At 45.2% G+C, this 15,355-nt stretch overlaps 1 protein-coding gene across 2 annotated transcripts in view; it reads right to left on the bottom strand.

Annotated features, from left to right (window-relative positions):
- The window catches only part of LSAMP (limbic system associated membrane protein), an 869,682-nt gene that overhangs the window by 59,342 nt on the left and 794,985 nt on the right, over positions 1-15,355 (bottom strand). For both annotated transcript variants that reach the window (XM_077479703.1, XM_077479702.1), the window contains exon 4: positions 11,524-11,658. In XM_077479703.1, the coding sequence (XP_077335829.1) occupies positions 11,524-11,658 (135 nt within the window). The remainder of the gene's footprint in view (positions 1-11,523; positions 11,659-15,355) is intronic.

Genomic DNA, 15,355 nt, shown 5'->3' on the forward strand with positions numbered 1-15,355 from the left:
CAATACTTTTGGTAATATAGTGTGTATTTTCTGTGTTTGCTGAAAATGTTCTAAGCCTGATAAATAGAAAGTAAAGTCAGCCAACCCACCTTAACCACTTCCCGACCAGCGCACGACGATGTACGTCGACAGAATGGCATGGGCAGGCATATTGGCGTACATGTACGTCCAATATTCGTTGCCGCCGTGCCATCGGGAGCGTGCCGCCAGCGGCGCGCTCCCGCGCTGGTCGGGACCCCCGTGAGTCCGGTCGCTGGACCCGCGGACTCGATCGCCGCGGGCATCTCCGCGATCGTCTCACGGAGCGGCCGAATGGAGGAAATGCTGTATAAACAACATTTTTCCATTCTGCCTAGCAACTAGTGACGCTGATCTCTGCTCCATGTGATTGGAGCAGAGATCAGTGTACACTAAATGAAAGCCCAACCCCCCCACAGTTAGTAACACACCCCTAGGAACACTTAACCCCTACACTGCCACCCACTGGTTAACCCTTTCACTGCCAGTGTCATTTACACAGGAATCACTGCATTTATATAGCAGTGATTACTGTATAAATGACAATGGTCCCAAAAATGTGTCAAAAATGTCCGATGGGTCCCCCACAATGTCGCAGTCACAATAAAAATCGCTGATCGCCGCCATTACTAGTAAAAAAAAAAATAATAAAAAATTATTAATAAAAATGCTATAAAACTATCCCTATTTTGTAAACGCTATAACTTTTGCGCAAACCAATCAATAATCGCTTATTGCGATTTTTTTTACCAAAAATATGTAGAAGAATACGTATCGGCCTAAACTGAGGGAAAAAAATGTTTTTTTATATATTTTTGGGGGATATTTATTATTACAAAAAGTAAAAAATAATGCGTTTTTTTCAAAATTATCGCTCTATTTTTGTTTATAGCGCAAAAAATAAAAACCGCAGGGGTGATCAAATACCACCAAAAGAAAGCTCTATTTGTGGGGAAAAAAAGACGTTAATTTTGTTTGGGAGCCACGTCGCACGACCGCGCAATTGTCAGTTAAAACGACGCAGTGCCGAATCGCAAAAAGTGGTCTGGTCTTTGACCAGCAAATTGGTCCGGTCTGAAAGTGGTTAATAGTGGTATGCTACAATATATTACATTTCAATTCTTGGGTTTAGATCTACTTTAGACAAAAAACTAAAAAGTTTTGACTGTAGTGCCACTTTAAGAGCAGGTCTTCTTCTGGAACATTCCACCATTTCCTCTTGTCACATTCTCTGTTCTGTCACATATTCTTACTGTTATCTATTCACTGAGAAAGTCTGGAGTGCGATAATGAGGATTATTCTTGAAAGTCTATTCTTCTCGTTTCCAATCGCTGAATTTCGCTCCCCCTGGGTAAAAACCTCCGGAGAGCACACATCCGTGGCATTTTTATTTACAATATATATGTATTTTGGGAAAATAATATTTTGTCCACGGCATGCCCTTCGGTTAGCAATTCTTAAAAAAACGAGACCCGTATCTAAATAATGAAGCAAGCAGATGATGCGAAGGAGCGATTGGAAGATGGGGATTAGAGAAAAAAAAATGGAGAAAATGTAGCTGACTGCATAAACACAATAACACAATCACTTTCCGACTGTCATTTCAGGTTTATAGAAATATTCCTCTGCAGAGAAGATATAAAGAATCCTGTTTGTTCATTTCTAATTATGACTAACGTGGTACAGGTTATTGTGTAACATATACACAGGTAAGATGGAGATATAACAAAATATGCTGAAGAAATGTCTTTATGGAAAGTATGCGCTGGAGAGGAGTTTGGAGGCAATAATGGGGGAGCAATATATGTAGGAGGGAAGGGAGGAGGGTATGACAGGGGCTGTATGTGCATGACAATGGGCAATAAGTGCTGGAGAAGAGGGAATGACAGCTGGCACTATCTGCACAAGAAGAGGGAGGAAGGTATGACAGTGGGCAGTATGTACATGAGAGGATAAAGGGGGTATGATAATGGGCAGGATGTGCAGAAGAAGATGGAGGAGGGAATGACAATGGGCAATATGTACAGGAGAGGAGGGAGGAAGGTATGACAGTGGGCAGTAAGTGCAGGAGAGGATGAAGGAGGGAATGACAGCTGGCACAATGTGCAGGAGAGGAGGGAAGAAGGTATTACAGTGGGCAGTATGTACAGGAGAGGACAAAGGGTATGATAATAGGCAGTATGTGCAGGAAAAGAGGCAGGGTGGCATGACAATAGGCAATATGTGCAGGAGAGGAGGATACAGTATGACAATGTGCAGGACAGGAGGCAGAAGGGTATGACAGCAAGGGCACTATGGGCAGGAGAGGAGTAAGGAGGGTATGAAAGCGGGCAGTATGTGCAGGACAGAAGGCAGAAGGGTATGACAGTGGGCACTTTGCAAAGGAGAGGAGGATATGACAGTGGGCACTATGTGCAGGAGAGAATGGAAGAGGGAATGACAGCAGGCATTATGCACAGGAGAGAAGGGAGGAGAGTATGACAGCAGGCAGTGTGTGCAGGAGAGGAGGGAGGAGGGTATGACAGTGTGCAGTATGTGTAGAGGAGAAGAGAGGAGGGTATGACAGGGAGCAACATATGAAGGAGAGGAGTGCGGAGGGTATGCCAATGGGCAGTATGTAAAGGAGAGAACAAAGATGGAATGATAATGGGCATTATGTGCAGGAAAGGATGGAGGAGGGAATGACAGCAGGCACAATGTGCAGGAGAGGAGGGAAGAAGGTATTACAGTGGGCAGTATGTACAGGAGAGGACAAAGAGGATATGATAATAGGCAGTATGTACAGGAAAGGAGGCAGGATGGTATGACAATAGGCAATATGTGCAGGAGAGGAGGGTACAGTATGACAGTGTGCAGGACAGGAGGCAGAAGGGTATGACAGAGGGCACTATGTGCAAGAGAGGAGTAAGGAGAGTATGACAGTGGGTAGGATGTGCAGGGCAGGAGGCAAAAGGTTATGACAGCAGGCACTATGTGCAGGAGAGGAGGGTATGACAGGGGGCAGCATGTGCAGAAGAGAAGTGAGGAGGGTATGCCAGTGGATAGTATATGTAGGAAAGAGGGGGGAGGGGTAGGACAAAGGGCAGTATGTGCAGGAGAAGAGGGAGGAGTGTATGATAGAGGGCAGTATGTGTAGGGGAGGAGGGAGGAGAGTATGACAATGTGAAATAACAGCAGGATAGGATGGAGGAGGGCATGACAGCTGGCAGTATATGCAGGTGAGGAGGGTATGACGGGGTAGTATGTGCATGAGAGGAGTGTGGAGGGTATGAGAGCAGGCAGAATGTGCAAGATGGGAGTGAAGAGGGAATGACAGGGAGCTGTATGTGCAGGAGAGGAGGGAGGAGGGCATGGCAGTGGGAATTATGTGCAGGAGAGTAGTGTGGAGGGTTTGGTGGAGGGCTGTATGTACAATATATGATACCAGCCAATATGTACAGGAAGGGAGTTCAGAGATATGATGGGGGCAATATAAGCAAGAGAGCAGTGCAGCCAGTATGACAACAGGAAGTATATTCCGGAGAGGAATGCAGAGGGTATGCCAGTAGGCAATATGTGCAGGAGAAGAGTGTGGGAGGGTGAAAGCAGATAGTACATACAGAAGAAGATTGCAGAGGTTATGAAAGTGTGCAATATGTGCAGGGCAGGAGTAGAAGTTGTGTGATGGCAATATATCAGGAAAGAGGTCCAGAGGGCATGATTGAAGGCAATATGTGCAGGAGAGGATTATGGAGGGGATGACAGTCTGCCGTGTATGAAGGACAGGAAAGCAAAAAGTATAATGGTGAGCAATATGCAGGAGAGGATGAGGGTGGGGGGCAGTAGCATCGGGGACAATAGAGGTTGAAAACTGGACAACAAAATTGTAGCAGGTTAATAGCAGTGTGGAAGTGGTGACATGGGAGATGGGGTACAGCTTTTTTGCCAAGGAAAGCATGAAAAGGGCATTGAATCTTCCATTGGTTCGCTGAGGTGGGAGTGATGACAGTAAACCTTCTCGTAAGTGATGTCAGCAGACCCTCTCTCGAGTGATGCCAAATCAATAGATCTTCTCATAGGTAATGTTAGTAGACCCTATCTTGGGTGATTTAGTAGACCCATTCTTGGGTGATGTCAGTAGACCCTTTCTCAGGTGATATCAGTAGACCTTCTAGTTGGTGATGTCAGTAGCCCTTCTCTCGGGTCGTGTCAGTAAACCCTCTCTCAGGTGATATCAGTAGACCTTCTCATGGGTGATGTCAGTAGACCTTCTCATAGATGATGTCAGTAGACACCTTTCTCGGGGATGTCAGTTCTATAACTGGGTACTAACATTTATAGGTAAAGTTGATCCGGAGAAAATCTGATCGCCTTTTGGGGGATCAGGAAGGAATTTTTTCCCCTGCTTTAGCAAATTGGATCATGCTCTGCTGGGGTTTTTTGACTTCCTCTGAATCAACTATGGGTATAGAATTGGGTATATGCGATTGTATGATATTATTATTATTATTTTTTTTTTTGTGGTTGAACTAGAGGGACTTGTGTCTTTTTTCAACCTGACTAACTATGTAACTATGTAACTAAGTAGACCCTTTCTCTGGTAATATCAGTACACCTTCTCAAAGGTGATGTCATTAGGCCCTCTATCGGGTGATGTCAATAGACCTTTGTGTAAAACAGTAGACCATCTCTTGGATGATATCAGTAGACTTTCTCATAGGTCAGAAGACCGTCTATCAGATGATGTCAGTAGAGCTTCTCGTGGGTAATGTCAGTAGGCCCTCCCTAAAATGATGTCGGTAGACCCTATCTCGGATAATATAAGTAGATGATATCAATAGATCTTCTCGTAGGTGATGTCAGTAGTCCTTTGTGTAGGTGACGTCAGTAGACACTTTCTCAGGTGATGTTAATAGAGTTTTGCATAGGTCAGTAGACCCTCTCTAGGCCAATATTAGTACACCTTCTTGTAGATGATGTCGGTAGACCCTCTTGGGTGATGTCAGTAGACCTTCTCGTAGGTAATGTCAATAGACCCTCTCGGGTGATGTCAGTAGATCTTTGCGTAAAACAGAAGGCCCTCTTTCAGATGATGTCAGTAGATATTCTTGTAGGTAATGTCAGTAGGCCCTCTCTTGGATGATGTCACTAGACCTTCTTGTAGGTCAGTAGGCCCTTTTTTCAAATGATGTCGGTAGACCCTATCTCGGGTAATATAAAAAGATGATATCAGTATATCTTCTCGTAGGTGATGCCAGTAGACCCTCTCTCAGGCAATATAAGTAGATGATATCAATAGACCCTCTCTCGGGTGATGTCAGTAGACCTTAGTGTAGGTGACGTTTCACTTGAATTAGGGATGGAGTCATGTGTTATACATGCCTCATTTAAAGTCCCGAAATCCCCCCCCCCCCCCTTCTCCTATGTGATGTCAGTAGACCCTTTCTCAGGTGATGTTAATAGACCTTTGCATAGGTCAGTAGACCCTCTCACGGGTGATGTCAGTAGACATTCTCATAGGTAATGTCAATAGACCCTGTCTCTGGTAATGTCAGTAGACCTTTTCGTAGGTAATGTCAGTAGGCCCTCTCTCGGATGATGTCAGTAGACCCTACCTTGGGTGATATCAGTAGATGATATCAGTAGATCTTCTTGTAGGTGATGTCAGTAGACCCTCTCTCGGGTGATGTCAGTAGACCTTTGCAGAGGTCAGTAGACCCTCTCTCGGGTGATGTCAGTAGACCTTTGCAGAGGTCAGTAGACCCTCTCTTTGATGATATCAGTAGACCTTCTCGTAGATGATGTAATTTTTTTTTTTTTAATCCACTTTGTGTGCACCAAATGCAAACCCAAATATTACCTTGTAGCAGTTTGATTGTCATTGTGCTGTACACAGCCTGTGCAGAGAGCAGTGCTGTGGGAGGGGCCTGGCAGGCTCCACCCACTACAGACTGTCTGCAGAAAACTACAGGAGGGGGCGGAGACGAGACCAGTCACCCTGCACCAGGATAGAGAGCAGCAGTGACCGGTCTTTATTACAGAGGTAACCTTTTATAATGGATTACTGCTCAGATCTGTAAGAAATACAAAGTACACCAAGGAAGAAAACACGACTCTTCTATTTGCACAATATTTTTTTAGCCTGGAGTTCAGCTTTAATTACATTGTTATTGTAAACCAGTAAGCTATATTATTGCTGAACCGTGTAATGAATGAGAACTGTAGACTTAATACAGACAGAACAATAATTATTTGTGGTTGGACCTGAGACGGTCGGCATGGCCCGGAGTTAGGCATTAGGAGAATTGCATTCATCCCTTAGATTGGTGACATAGAGAGCACAAAATCTAATCAAAAGCAGAGTCTGGGGTTATAGTCTGATCGTTCTGCCCTTTGTTGTTTTGCATTTATTTATAATTTTCATGCTCTGAGGAGCTCAGTGTTTCGGGGTTATTATGACATCATGGAAGCTTTGTGTTTTTCATATGCCTCGTTCAGAGCTCAGTGATCATGCTGTTATATGCACGATGCTGTCTGCTTGGGTTCATCAGCGCTGGACAGGGGAACCAGGGGGCATGAAGAGTTTAAAGTGTAAGTTCACCTTTCAGGAAGATTTTCAGAAAATCCCCCTATGCAATTCTTCATCCAATGAATATTACATACCGGAGCTTCTCCGTTGGAAATGGTAAAGGTCCTCCCGTTACAGATGTAGATCGTGGGGGTCTGCTCCAGAAAAAGCACTGACCCCTTATTCCTTTCCATTCTGCCCTTTGCGGGACGGACCGCATTTCACAACAACGCACCCCCTAGTGGCCGCTCTTGGCGATTCAAACTGCACACATGTGCATGTAAGAGGGGGCTTCATGGTTGGCTGGTTTTGGATCCGAAACACAAGTCTCTACCCCCGCTCCAGCCCTGCTAGAACACTGCCACACCTGCTGAGGCCAAACCCTCTGCTATCTTGGGCCCTGCTCCTTGCCATAGACCTCTACATGACATTCCCAGCCACAGACCTTCACATCCCCAAGGAAGGAATGTCCACAGAAGAAGAAGTTTTGCTTCACTTTAATGGTGGTATTAAAGCGGAGGTTCACACAAAAATGGAACCTCCGCTTTTCAAAACCCTCCTCCCTTCCGGTGTTACATTTGGCACCTTTCAGGGGGGTGCAGATACCTGTATAATACAGGTCTTTGCACCCACTTCCCGGGAAAAGAACTCACGTGGGAGTCACTCCCCTTCTTGTTCCCCCCCATCCACTGTCTCCTGGGAAACACACAGGTCCCAGGAGATAGCGGGGACCAGTTAGGAAGCGCAGTGTGCCTCTTGTATGCGCACTAGGGAACCAGGAAGTGAAGCCACAACGCTTCACTTCCTGATTCCCTCACTGAGGATGGCGGCGGCAGCTACCGAGAGCTGAGCGATTGATCGGCTTCGGCTGCCGACATCGCTTGACCCTGGGACAGATAAGTGGGCATTTATTAAAAGTCAGCAGCTGCAGTATTTATAGCTGCTGGCTTTTAATTTTTTTTTTTTTTTTACGTGGACCTCCTCTTTAAGGAAGTGGCATAAAAGTCACATCACAAGGACATGCATTCCGGAGTCACTGGACATTACACAGTCAATCACATTTAGTAGACAGTCCGTGGTAGTCACAGGTGAAAGCATATGCACCACTTTAGTAGCTATCTCCCTTTCAGTCTCTCCTCTGCCCAGGGTCATTAGTATTCACAGGAGTGTGCTCTCTGTAGTTACCTCCTTGCTAGGTACATCTCTCCTGGGACACTCCAGGGGTGCAACCTCACCCAGGAATATCCAGCCTGGCCTAAAAGACCTTTTGCAATCCGTCATAGCCCCCACCTCCATAAGGGACACAATGACTGCAGCGGGCTCCTCCTATGAACAGGTCCACTCCACCAGGCCTCCTGCTCTGTTCCAGGCCTACATGTGCTGGTTACAATCTCGCAGGTGTGGGGTGTTTGGCTACAATACCCCAAGACACTATATGCTAATGCTCCTGTCTTATATATGGGTGCTCACACCACTGCAGGGCTCTACCTAAAAGGGCCTAGCACCCGATGACACTATCTGCTGTAAGCAGACACTATTCTGGTACAGAGCCACCTAGTGGCAAAATGGTTGACTGCACCTACCTGCATGATGTGCATTTTCTCCTGGCTCCAGTAGTGGCTGTTCAAATTCCGCATGTGCCCAGTGCGTGGTCTCCTCCTCTAGCTGTGCACACTCGCGTTAAGTTTGAACGGCCTCCATCAGCCACTACTAGGCTAAGCTGGAGCTGGGAGAGGATGCATTGGGTACCCGCACTGTTGGAATGGGCCAGAGTAACCACTAGGGGATGTGTTGTTGCGACATTCCCCTTACAGATATACAGTGGTGTGAAAAAGTGTTTGCCCCCTTCCTCATTTCCTGTTCCTTTGCATGTTTGTCACACTTAAGTGTTTCGGAACATCAAACCAATTTAAACAATAGTCAAGGACAACACAAGTAAACACAAAATGCAATTTGTAAATTAAGGTGTTTATTATTAAAGGTGAAAAAAAATCCAAACCATCATGGCCCTGTGTGAAAAAGTGATTGCCCCCCTTGTTAAAACATACTATAACTGTGGTTGTCCACACCTGAGTTCAATTTCTCTAGCCACACCCAGGCCTGATTATTGCCACACCTGTTCACAATCAAGGCATCACTTAAATAGGAACTGCTTGACACAGTAAGGTCCACCAGAAGATCCTTAAAAGCTACACATCATGCCGAGACCCAAAGAAATTCAGGAACAATTGAGAAAGAAAGTAATTGAGATCTATCAGTCTGGAAAGGGTTATAAAGCCATTTCCAAAGCTTTGGGAATCCAGCGAACCACAGTGAGAGCCATTATCCACAAATGGCGAAGACATGGAACAGTGGTGAACCTTCCCAGGAGTGGCCGGCCGCCCAAAATTACCCCAAGAGCGCAGCGACGACTCATCCAAGAGGTCACAAAAGACCCCACAACAACGTCCAAGGAACTGCAGGCCTCACTTGCCTCAGTTAAGGTCAGCGTTCATGCCTCCACCATCAGGAAAAGACTGGGCAAAAATGGCCTGCATGGCAGAGTTCCAAGGAGAAAACCACTGCTGAGCAAAAAGAACATCAAAGCTCGTCTCAATTTCTCCACAACGCATCTTGATGATCCCCAAGACTTTTGGGACAACATTCTGTGGACAATAATGGTACTCTTTGGAAGGTGTGTGTCCAAGTATATCTGGCGTAGAAGGAACACTGCATTTCATAAAAAGAACATTATACCAACAGTAAAATATGGTGGTGGTAGTGTGATGGTCTGGGGCTGTTTTGCTGCTTCAGGACCTGGAAGACTTGCCGTGATAAAAGGAACTATGAATTCTGCTGTCTACCAAGAGATCCTGAAGGAGAATGTCCGACCATCTGTTCGTGTACTCAAGCTGAAACGAACTTGGGTTCTGCAGCAGGACAATGATCCTAAACACACCAGCAAGTCCACCACCGAATGGCTGAAGAAAAACAAAATGAAGACTTTGGAGTGGCCTAGCCAAAGTCCTGACCTGAATCCTATTGAGATGTTGTGGTATGACCTTAAAAAGGCCGTTCATGCTCGAAAACCCTCTAATGTAACTGAATTAGGACAATTCTGCAAAGATGAGTGGGCCAAAATTCCTCCAGGACGCTGTAAAAGCCTCATTGCACGTTATCGCAAACGCTTGGTTGCAGTTGTTGCTGCTAAGGGTGGCCCAACCAGTTATTAGGTTTAGGGGGCAATCACTTTTTCACACAGGGCCATGATGGTTTGGATTTTTTTTCACCTTTAATAATAAACACCTTCATTTACAAATTGCATTTTGTGTTTACTTGTGTTGTCCTTGACTATTGTTTAAATTGGTTTGATGTTCCGAAACACTTAAGTGTGACAAACATGCAAAGGAACAGGAAATGAGGAAGGGGGCAAACACTTTTTCACACCACTGTAGCTGCTGGGGGTATTTTCTAGAAAAAGTGATTTTCCCCTCATTCCTCTCTTTCCTGCAGGGCGGGCTAAACTTTACAATAACACACCCCCTAGTGGTTGCTGGCCAATTTAAACTGCATGGAGGACAGAGAGGAAAGAGGGACCATTGCTTTTTCTGGAGAGGACCCCCAACTGCTGCATCTGTAATGGGAGGACCTTTGCCAGTTCCAACTGGAGGAGCTCTAGTATTACTTAGATATAGAATTGCATAGGGGGATTTTCTGAAAAACTTCCTGAAAGATGAACTCACATTTTAAGTGACGCCACACAAAACTGATATTTCAGTTTCAGAAACCACACTTGCTGTCCTAGGGTGACAACGCTCACTGACTGTACTTTAAGTCTGGAGGAGCATATTTTTTCCTAGGATAGAACTAAAGAAAACATCCCCCTCCCCTCGTCTTAAGAACACGGGGGGGGGGGGGGGGACGTGGTTCTGTAGTTCAAAGAGAGCTGTGAACAATGTAACCAATCGGGTTACAGCCCAGGTAGAGAGCACAGGATGTTTTCAGCTTACTGGATTTTTGGCAGGATCAATCGGTATTTTTTGCACATATCAAACAGATATACTATATTACCAAAAGTATTGGGACACCTACAGAACCTTTCCACACACATGAACCTTATTGGCACCCCAGTCATAGTCCAAATGGTTCAATTATGAGTTGGCCAACCATTTGCAGCTATACCAGCTTCAACTCTTTTAGAAAGGCTGTCCACAAGGTGTGTCTATGGCCAGTCAAGTTCCTCCACCCCAACCTCGCTCATCCATGTCTTTATGGACCTTGCTTTTGTCACTGGTCCAAATCATTTGGTGGAGGGAGGATTATGGTGTGGGGTTGTTTTTCAGAGGTTGGGCTTGGCCCCTTAGTTTCAGTGAAGGGAACTCTTAAGATCTCAACAGACCAAGACATGCTGGATAATTTCATGCTCCAAACTTTGGATGGCCCCTTCATGTTCCAACATCAGTGTCTGACTTCACAAATGTGCTTCTGGAAGAATGGTCCAACATCCCCATAGACACACTCCTAAACCTTGTGGACAGCCTTTGCCGGTTGAGGAGTGTGTCTATGGGGATGTTTGACCATTCTCCCAGAAGTGCATTTGTGAGATCATGCACTGACCTTGCTTTCTGCACTGGTCCAAATCATTTGGTGAAGGGGTATTATGGCCTACTCGTCCAACATTAGTACCTGACCTCCCATAGACACACTCCTAAACCTTGTGGACAACCTTCCCAGAAGAGTTGAAGCTGTTATAGCTGCAAAGGGTGGACCAACTCAATACTGAACCCTACGGACTAAGACTGGGATGTCATTAAAGTTCATGTGTTTGGAAAGGCAGGTGTCCCAATACTTTCGGTAATATAGTGTATAAGTAAACGGTATATTCAACAGATTCAAAGGGAGCAAATAAGAGAATTTAATTATTCTAAATAACATTAACTTTAAAACCCACAGGATCCCGTGGTCCCCGGGTACTCACAGTTCACAGTGACTCGGACTTGCTTCACATCAGCTGAGGCGACTTCGTTGGCGGCTTTGCACTCGTATTTTCCAGACTGTTCCCTGGTGATGCCCTGGATGTCCAGATATTCCTCCTCACCTTCAAACTCCCTGGCTGTGGAGAAGCATACAATATAGATGTTAACATTGAGGGGGGGGGGAAATCAACATCAGGCTTCAGAAAAGATAAAAGTTATTAGGTGGCCTACTGCCACTCCTTATTTATGCCAAAAAACACATTCGTCAAAGTTAACTGATTCCAAAGGTGACACATCATTCTAGGCAGACCATGTGACGGCCATGTGGCCCAAAGGCCTAGCTCTGTTTTTATACATGGTGTTAGCAACTATGTTTTTCAAAAGGTATGAAGATAAAAGTAAAAAGATGGGAACCTCTAACTCAAGCATTCTCAACCAGGGTTCCGTGGAACCCTAAGGTTTCTTGAGCTGTAACAAGCTGACCTTCTATTCAATGGTGCCTTCATAGCTTAAGGTCCATTGCCACTTGGCAGGGCCAGTAGCATGACACCAATGATCTTCTCAGCTGCAAGGGTGGCATTTTAACCAGCACTGTAAGGTGTCATTCCTTCCACTGACCACCAATGTAAGGGGCATTTTCCTTATGACACCCGAAGAACTAATCTTAGCGGGGTTTCCCTGGGGTAAAAAGGCTGAGAAAGACAACTCTAAACGGTTGATATGAATGCAGAAAGTACTCCCCAGTGAAGAAAGGCTGTCCACGAGGTTTATGAGTGTGTCTATGGCCAGTCAAGTTCCTCCCCCCCACCCTTCCAGATCAGTGGAGACCCCTGCCACCACTGGACTAATCTTTCTCTAAGCTTGTAATAGCATTTAGCATAATTTAGGTGTGTTATTTACCAGTAAAGACCTCCCTTGTGTAGACACCCAAGCCTCAAGACTGCTGCTGGGTACCTTCATCTTGGATGTGATGTCAGCAGCCCCAGAAGACTCAGAGCTGTCACTAGGGATGAGCTTCGAGTTCTAGTCGAACTCATGTTCGACTCGAACATTGCCTGTTCGCCTGTTCAGCGAACAGTGAACAATTTGGGCTGTTCGCGGCAAATTCGAAAAGCCGGAACACCCTATACAAGTCTATGGGAGAAATCTAAAGTGCTAATTTTAAAGGGTAATATGCAGGTTACTGTCCTAAAAAGTGTTTGGGGACCCGGGTCCTGCCCCAGGGGACATGGATCAATGCAAAAAAAAGTTTTAAAAATGGCCAATTTCGTAGCTGGGGGGTATCTATAGTCTGCCTGTGAAGGGGCACATGTTTCTGGTGCTTAGAACTGTCCCTGCACAAAGTGTCATTTGTGCAGGAAAAAAAGTATTTTAAAATCACTTGCGGCTAAATTGTCGGGTCTCCGTAATGCAGAGAACACTCAATGAGTGTTCTCTGTATTAGCCGACAATTCATTCATTCATTGATAAAAAAAAAAAAAAAAAATAAAAAGCGTGAGGGTTCCCCTAAATTCAATTACCAGGCCCTTCAGGTCTGACATGGATATTAAGGGGAATCTCGCATCAAATTAAAAAAAAAAATTGACGTGGGGGTCCCCCTAAATATCCATACCAGACCCTTCAGGTCTGATATGGATATTAAGGGGAACCCCGCATCAAATTTTAAAAAAAATTGACGTGGGGTCCCCCTAAAAATCCATACCAGACCCTTTATCCGAGCACGGGAAACATGCGCCCCTTCACAGGCATACTATAGATACCCCCCAGGTACCACATTTAAAGGAATATTACACTTTTATTGTTTCACTTCAATCATTATTAAAATCACTGCTCCTGAAAAAACGTTTTTAAAACTTTTTTTTGCATTGATCCATGTCCCCTGGGGCAGGACCCAGGTCCCCAAACACTTTTTAGGACAGTAACTTGCATATTACCCTTTAAAATGAGCACTTTAGATTGTGAACGTTCGAGTCCCATAGACTTTAATAGGGTTCTAAAGTTCACACGAAGTTTAGGTCTGTTCGCAGGTTCTGGCGCGAACCGAACAGGGGGGTGTTCGGCTCATCCCTAGCTGTCACTCAATTGACCCTCTATACCAGAGTTTCTCAACCAGGGTTCCATGGAACCCTAAGGTTCCTCCAGATGTTGTCAGGGGTTCCTTGCTGCCTGTCAGATAAGTTCCCACCATTGATCTTTTTAGCTATCTATAAGGGCAGAATTCTTCCCAATGACCACAAATGTATGGTGCATTCTTCCCACTGACCATCACACTAATGCATCATGAGTTGTAGATATAGTCATTTTTAGCAGGGGTTCCCTCAGACCGGAAAGTAATTTTAAGGGTTCCTCTATGTTGAAAGGTTTGAGAAAGACTGCGCTATAGTACTCCCCTTCACTCTACCCCCTAACAGCTATATTAAAATTTACGTAGGGAGGTAAGGGGAGGGGCAGAGGAGCTGGCTCTTCTGCTGAAGTCATTATGAAGAGGCTGAAGTCACTATGACAAGCCTGGGTTCACACGGGAGCAGTGGGGGAAAGGGCACGTGATTCAGACAGGAAATCGGACTGCATTGCTGTTCAAATCTCATGCAATTCTTTGCATTCCCATTTTCCATTCATTTTATATGGGCTCAAGTCACACCACAATGGTATCGGTTTCAAGTATAGGGCGCATTTGCACGAGTACTAGTGAAAATGCTTAGTATCGGCATCCTAGAAAGTATTATTGTGCGTCACTACATCCCCCACAAAAATAAGCATTAGATCCCTTGGACAGGGCAACACCATGTCACAATGTAAATGGGCATCTGGAGAGCAGTTTAGGCCAGAGGTGAGACTGAATGTCATGGGGTAGAGAGGCACTAGTATCATCTAGGGTCCTCTACACTAGAGGTCTTGTGGCCAACCTATGCCCAACCTATGCCTTACATCCTGCCCGTTGACCTTTATAACCCCAAAGAAAGAGAGTATACTGGTGGAACTTGGAAAATGACATAAGTTGCACCACACTGACATACTATCCAGGGTCACTGGACAGTACATTGTCAATCACATGTTATGGTTGGTCTGTAGTAGTCACATGTGGAAGCATCGTGGAAGCATCGTGCAGCACTTTATGTAAACCATCTTCCCTTAAAAGTCTCCCTCCACCCAGGGTCATTAATACTTATGGGGATAGGCTCTCTGCAGTCACCTCCTCCATAGGTACACCTCTCCAAAGGACTCTACAAGGGAATAGCCTCAGTCAGAGAACTCTTAGCCTGGCCTACAAGGCTTTTCGCAACTGGTGTTCTATCGTGAAATGCCCCCCGTTGAAGACCCAGTCGGAGCCATTTGTTGATAGAACACCGGCCGGTGTATATGTACTGTTGTGGTAACACAGAAATGCTGATCATATCGCCCCTTTATATTGCTTTGACCCGAGACACTACCTAGAGACACATAATTACATATTAGGTGAGGCTGAAAAAAGACACAAGTCCATCAAGTCAAACCTATGTGTGTGATTATATATCACTATTACATGGTATATCCCTGTATGTTGCAGTCGTTTAGGTGCTTATCTAATCAATTTTTTGAAACTATCAATGCTCCACGCTGAATCCACCGCCTGCGGAAGGGAATTCCCCATCCTTGCCGCTCTTACAGATAGGAAAGGGACCTGGGGGTCCTAGTAGATGATAGGCTCAGTAATGACATGCAATGCCAAGCTGCTGCTAACAAAGCAAACAGAATATTGGCATGCATTAAAAAAGAGGATTAACTCAAGAGATGCACTGCAGAGTGCATGAGCATCATGGGAAACGTAGTTCCAAAACATCTGGGATGACAAGG

This window comes from Lithobates pipiens, unplaced genomic scaffold (assembly GCF_037356315.1).
Source record: "Lithobates pipiens isolate NorthernLeopardFrog02 unplaced genomic scaffold, aLitPip1_a1.2 Scaffold_16, whole genome shotgun sequence".
In the NCBI taxonomy this organism is placed as follows: domain Eukaryota; kingdom Metazoa; phylum Chordata; class Amphibia; order Anura; family Ranidae; genus Lithobates; species Lithobates pipiens.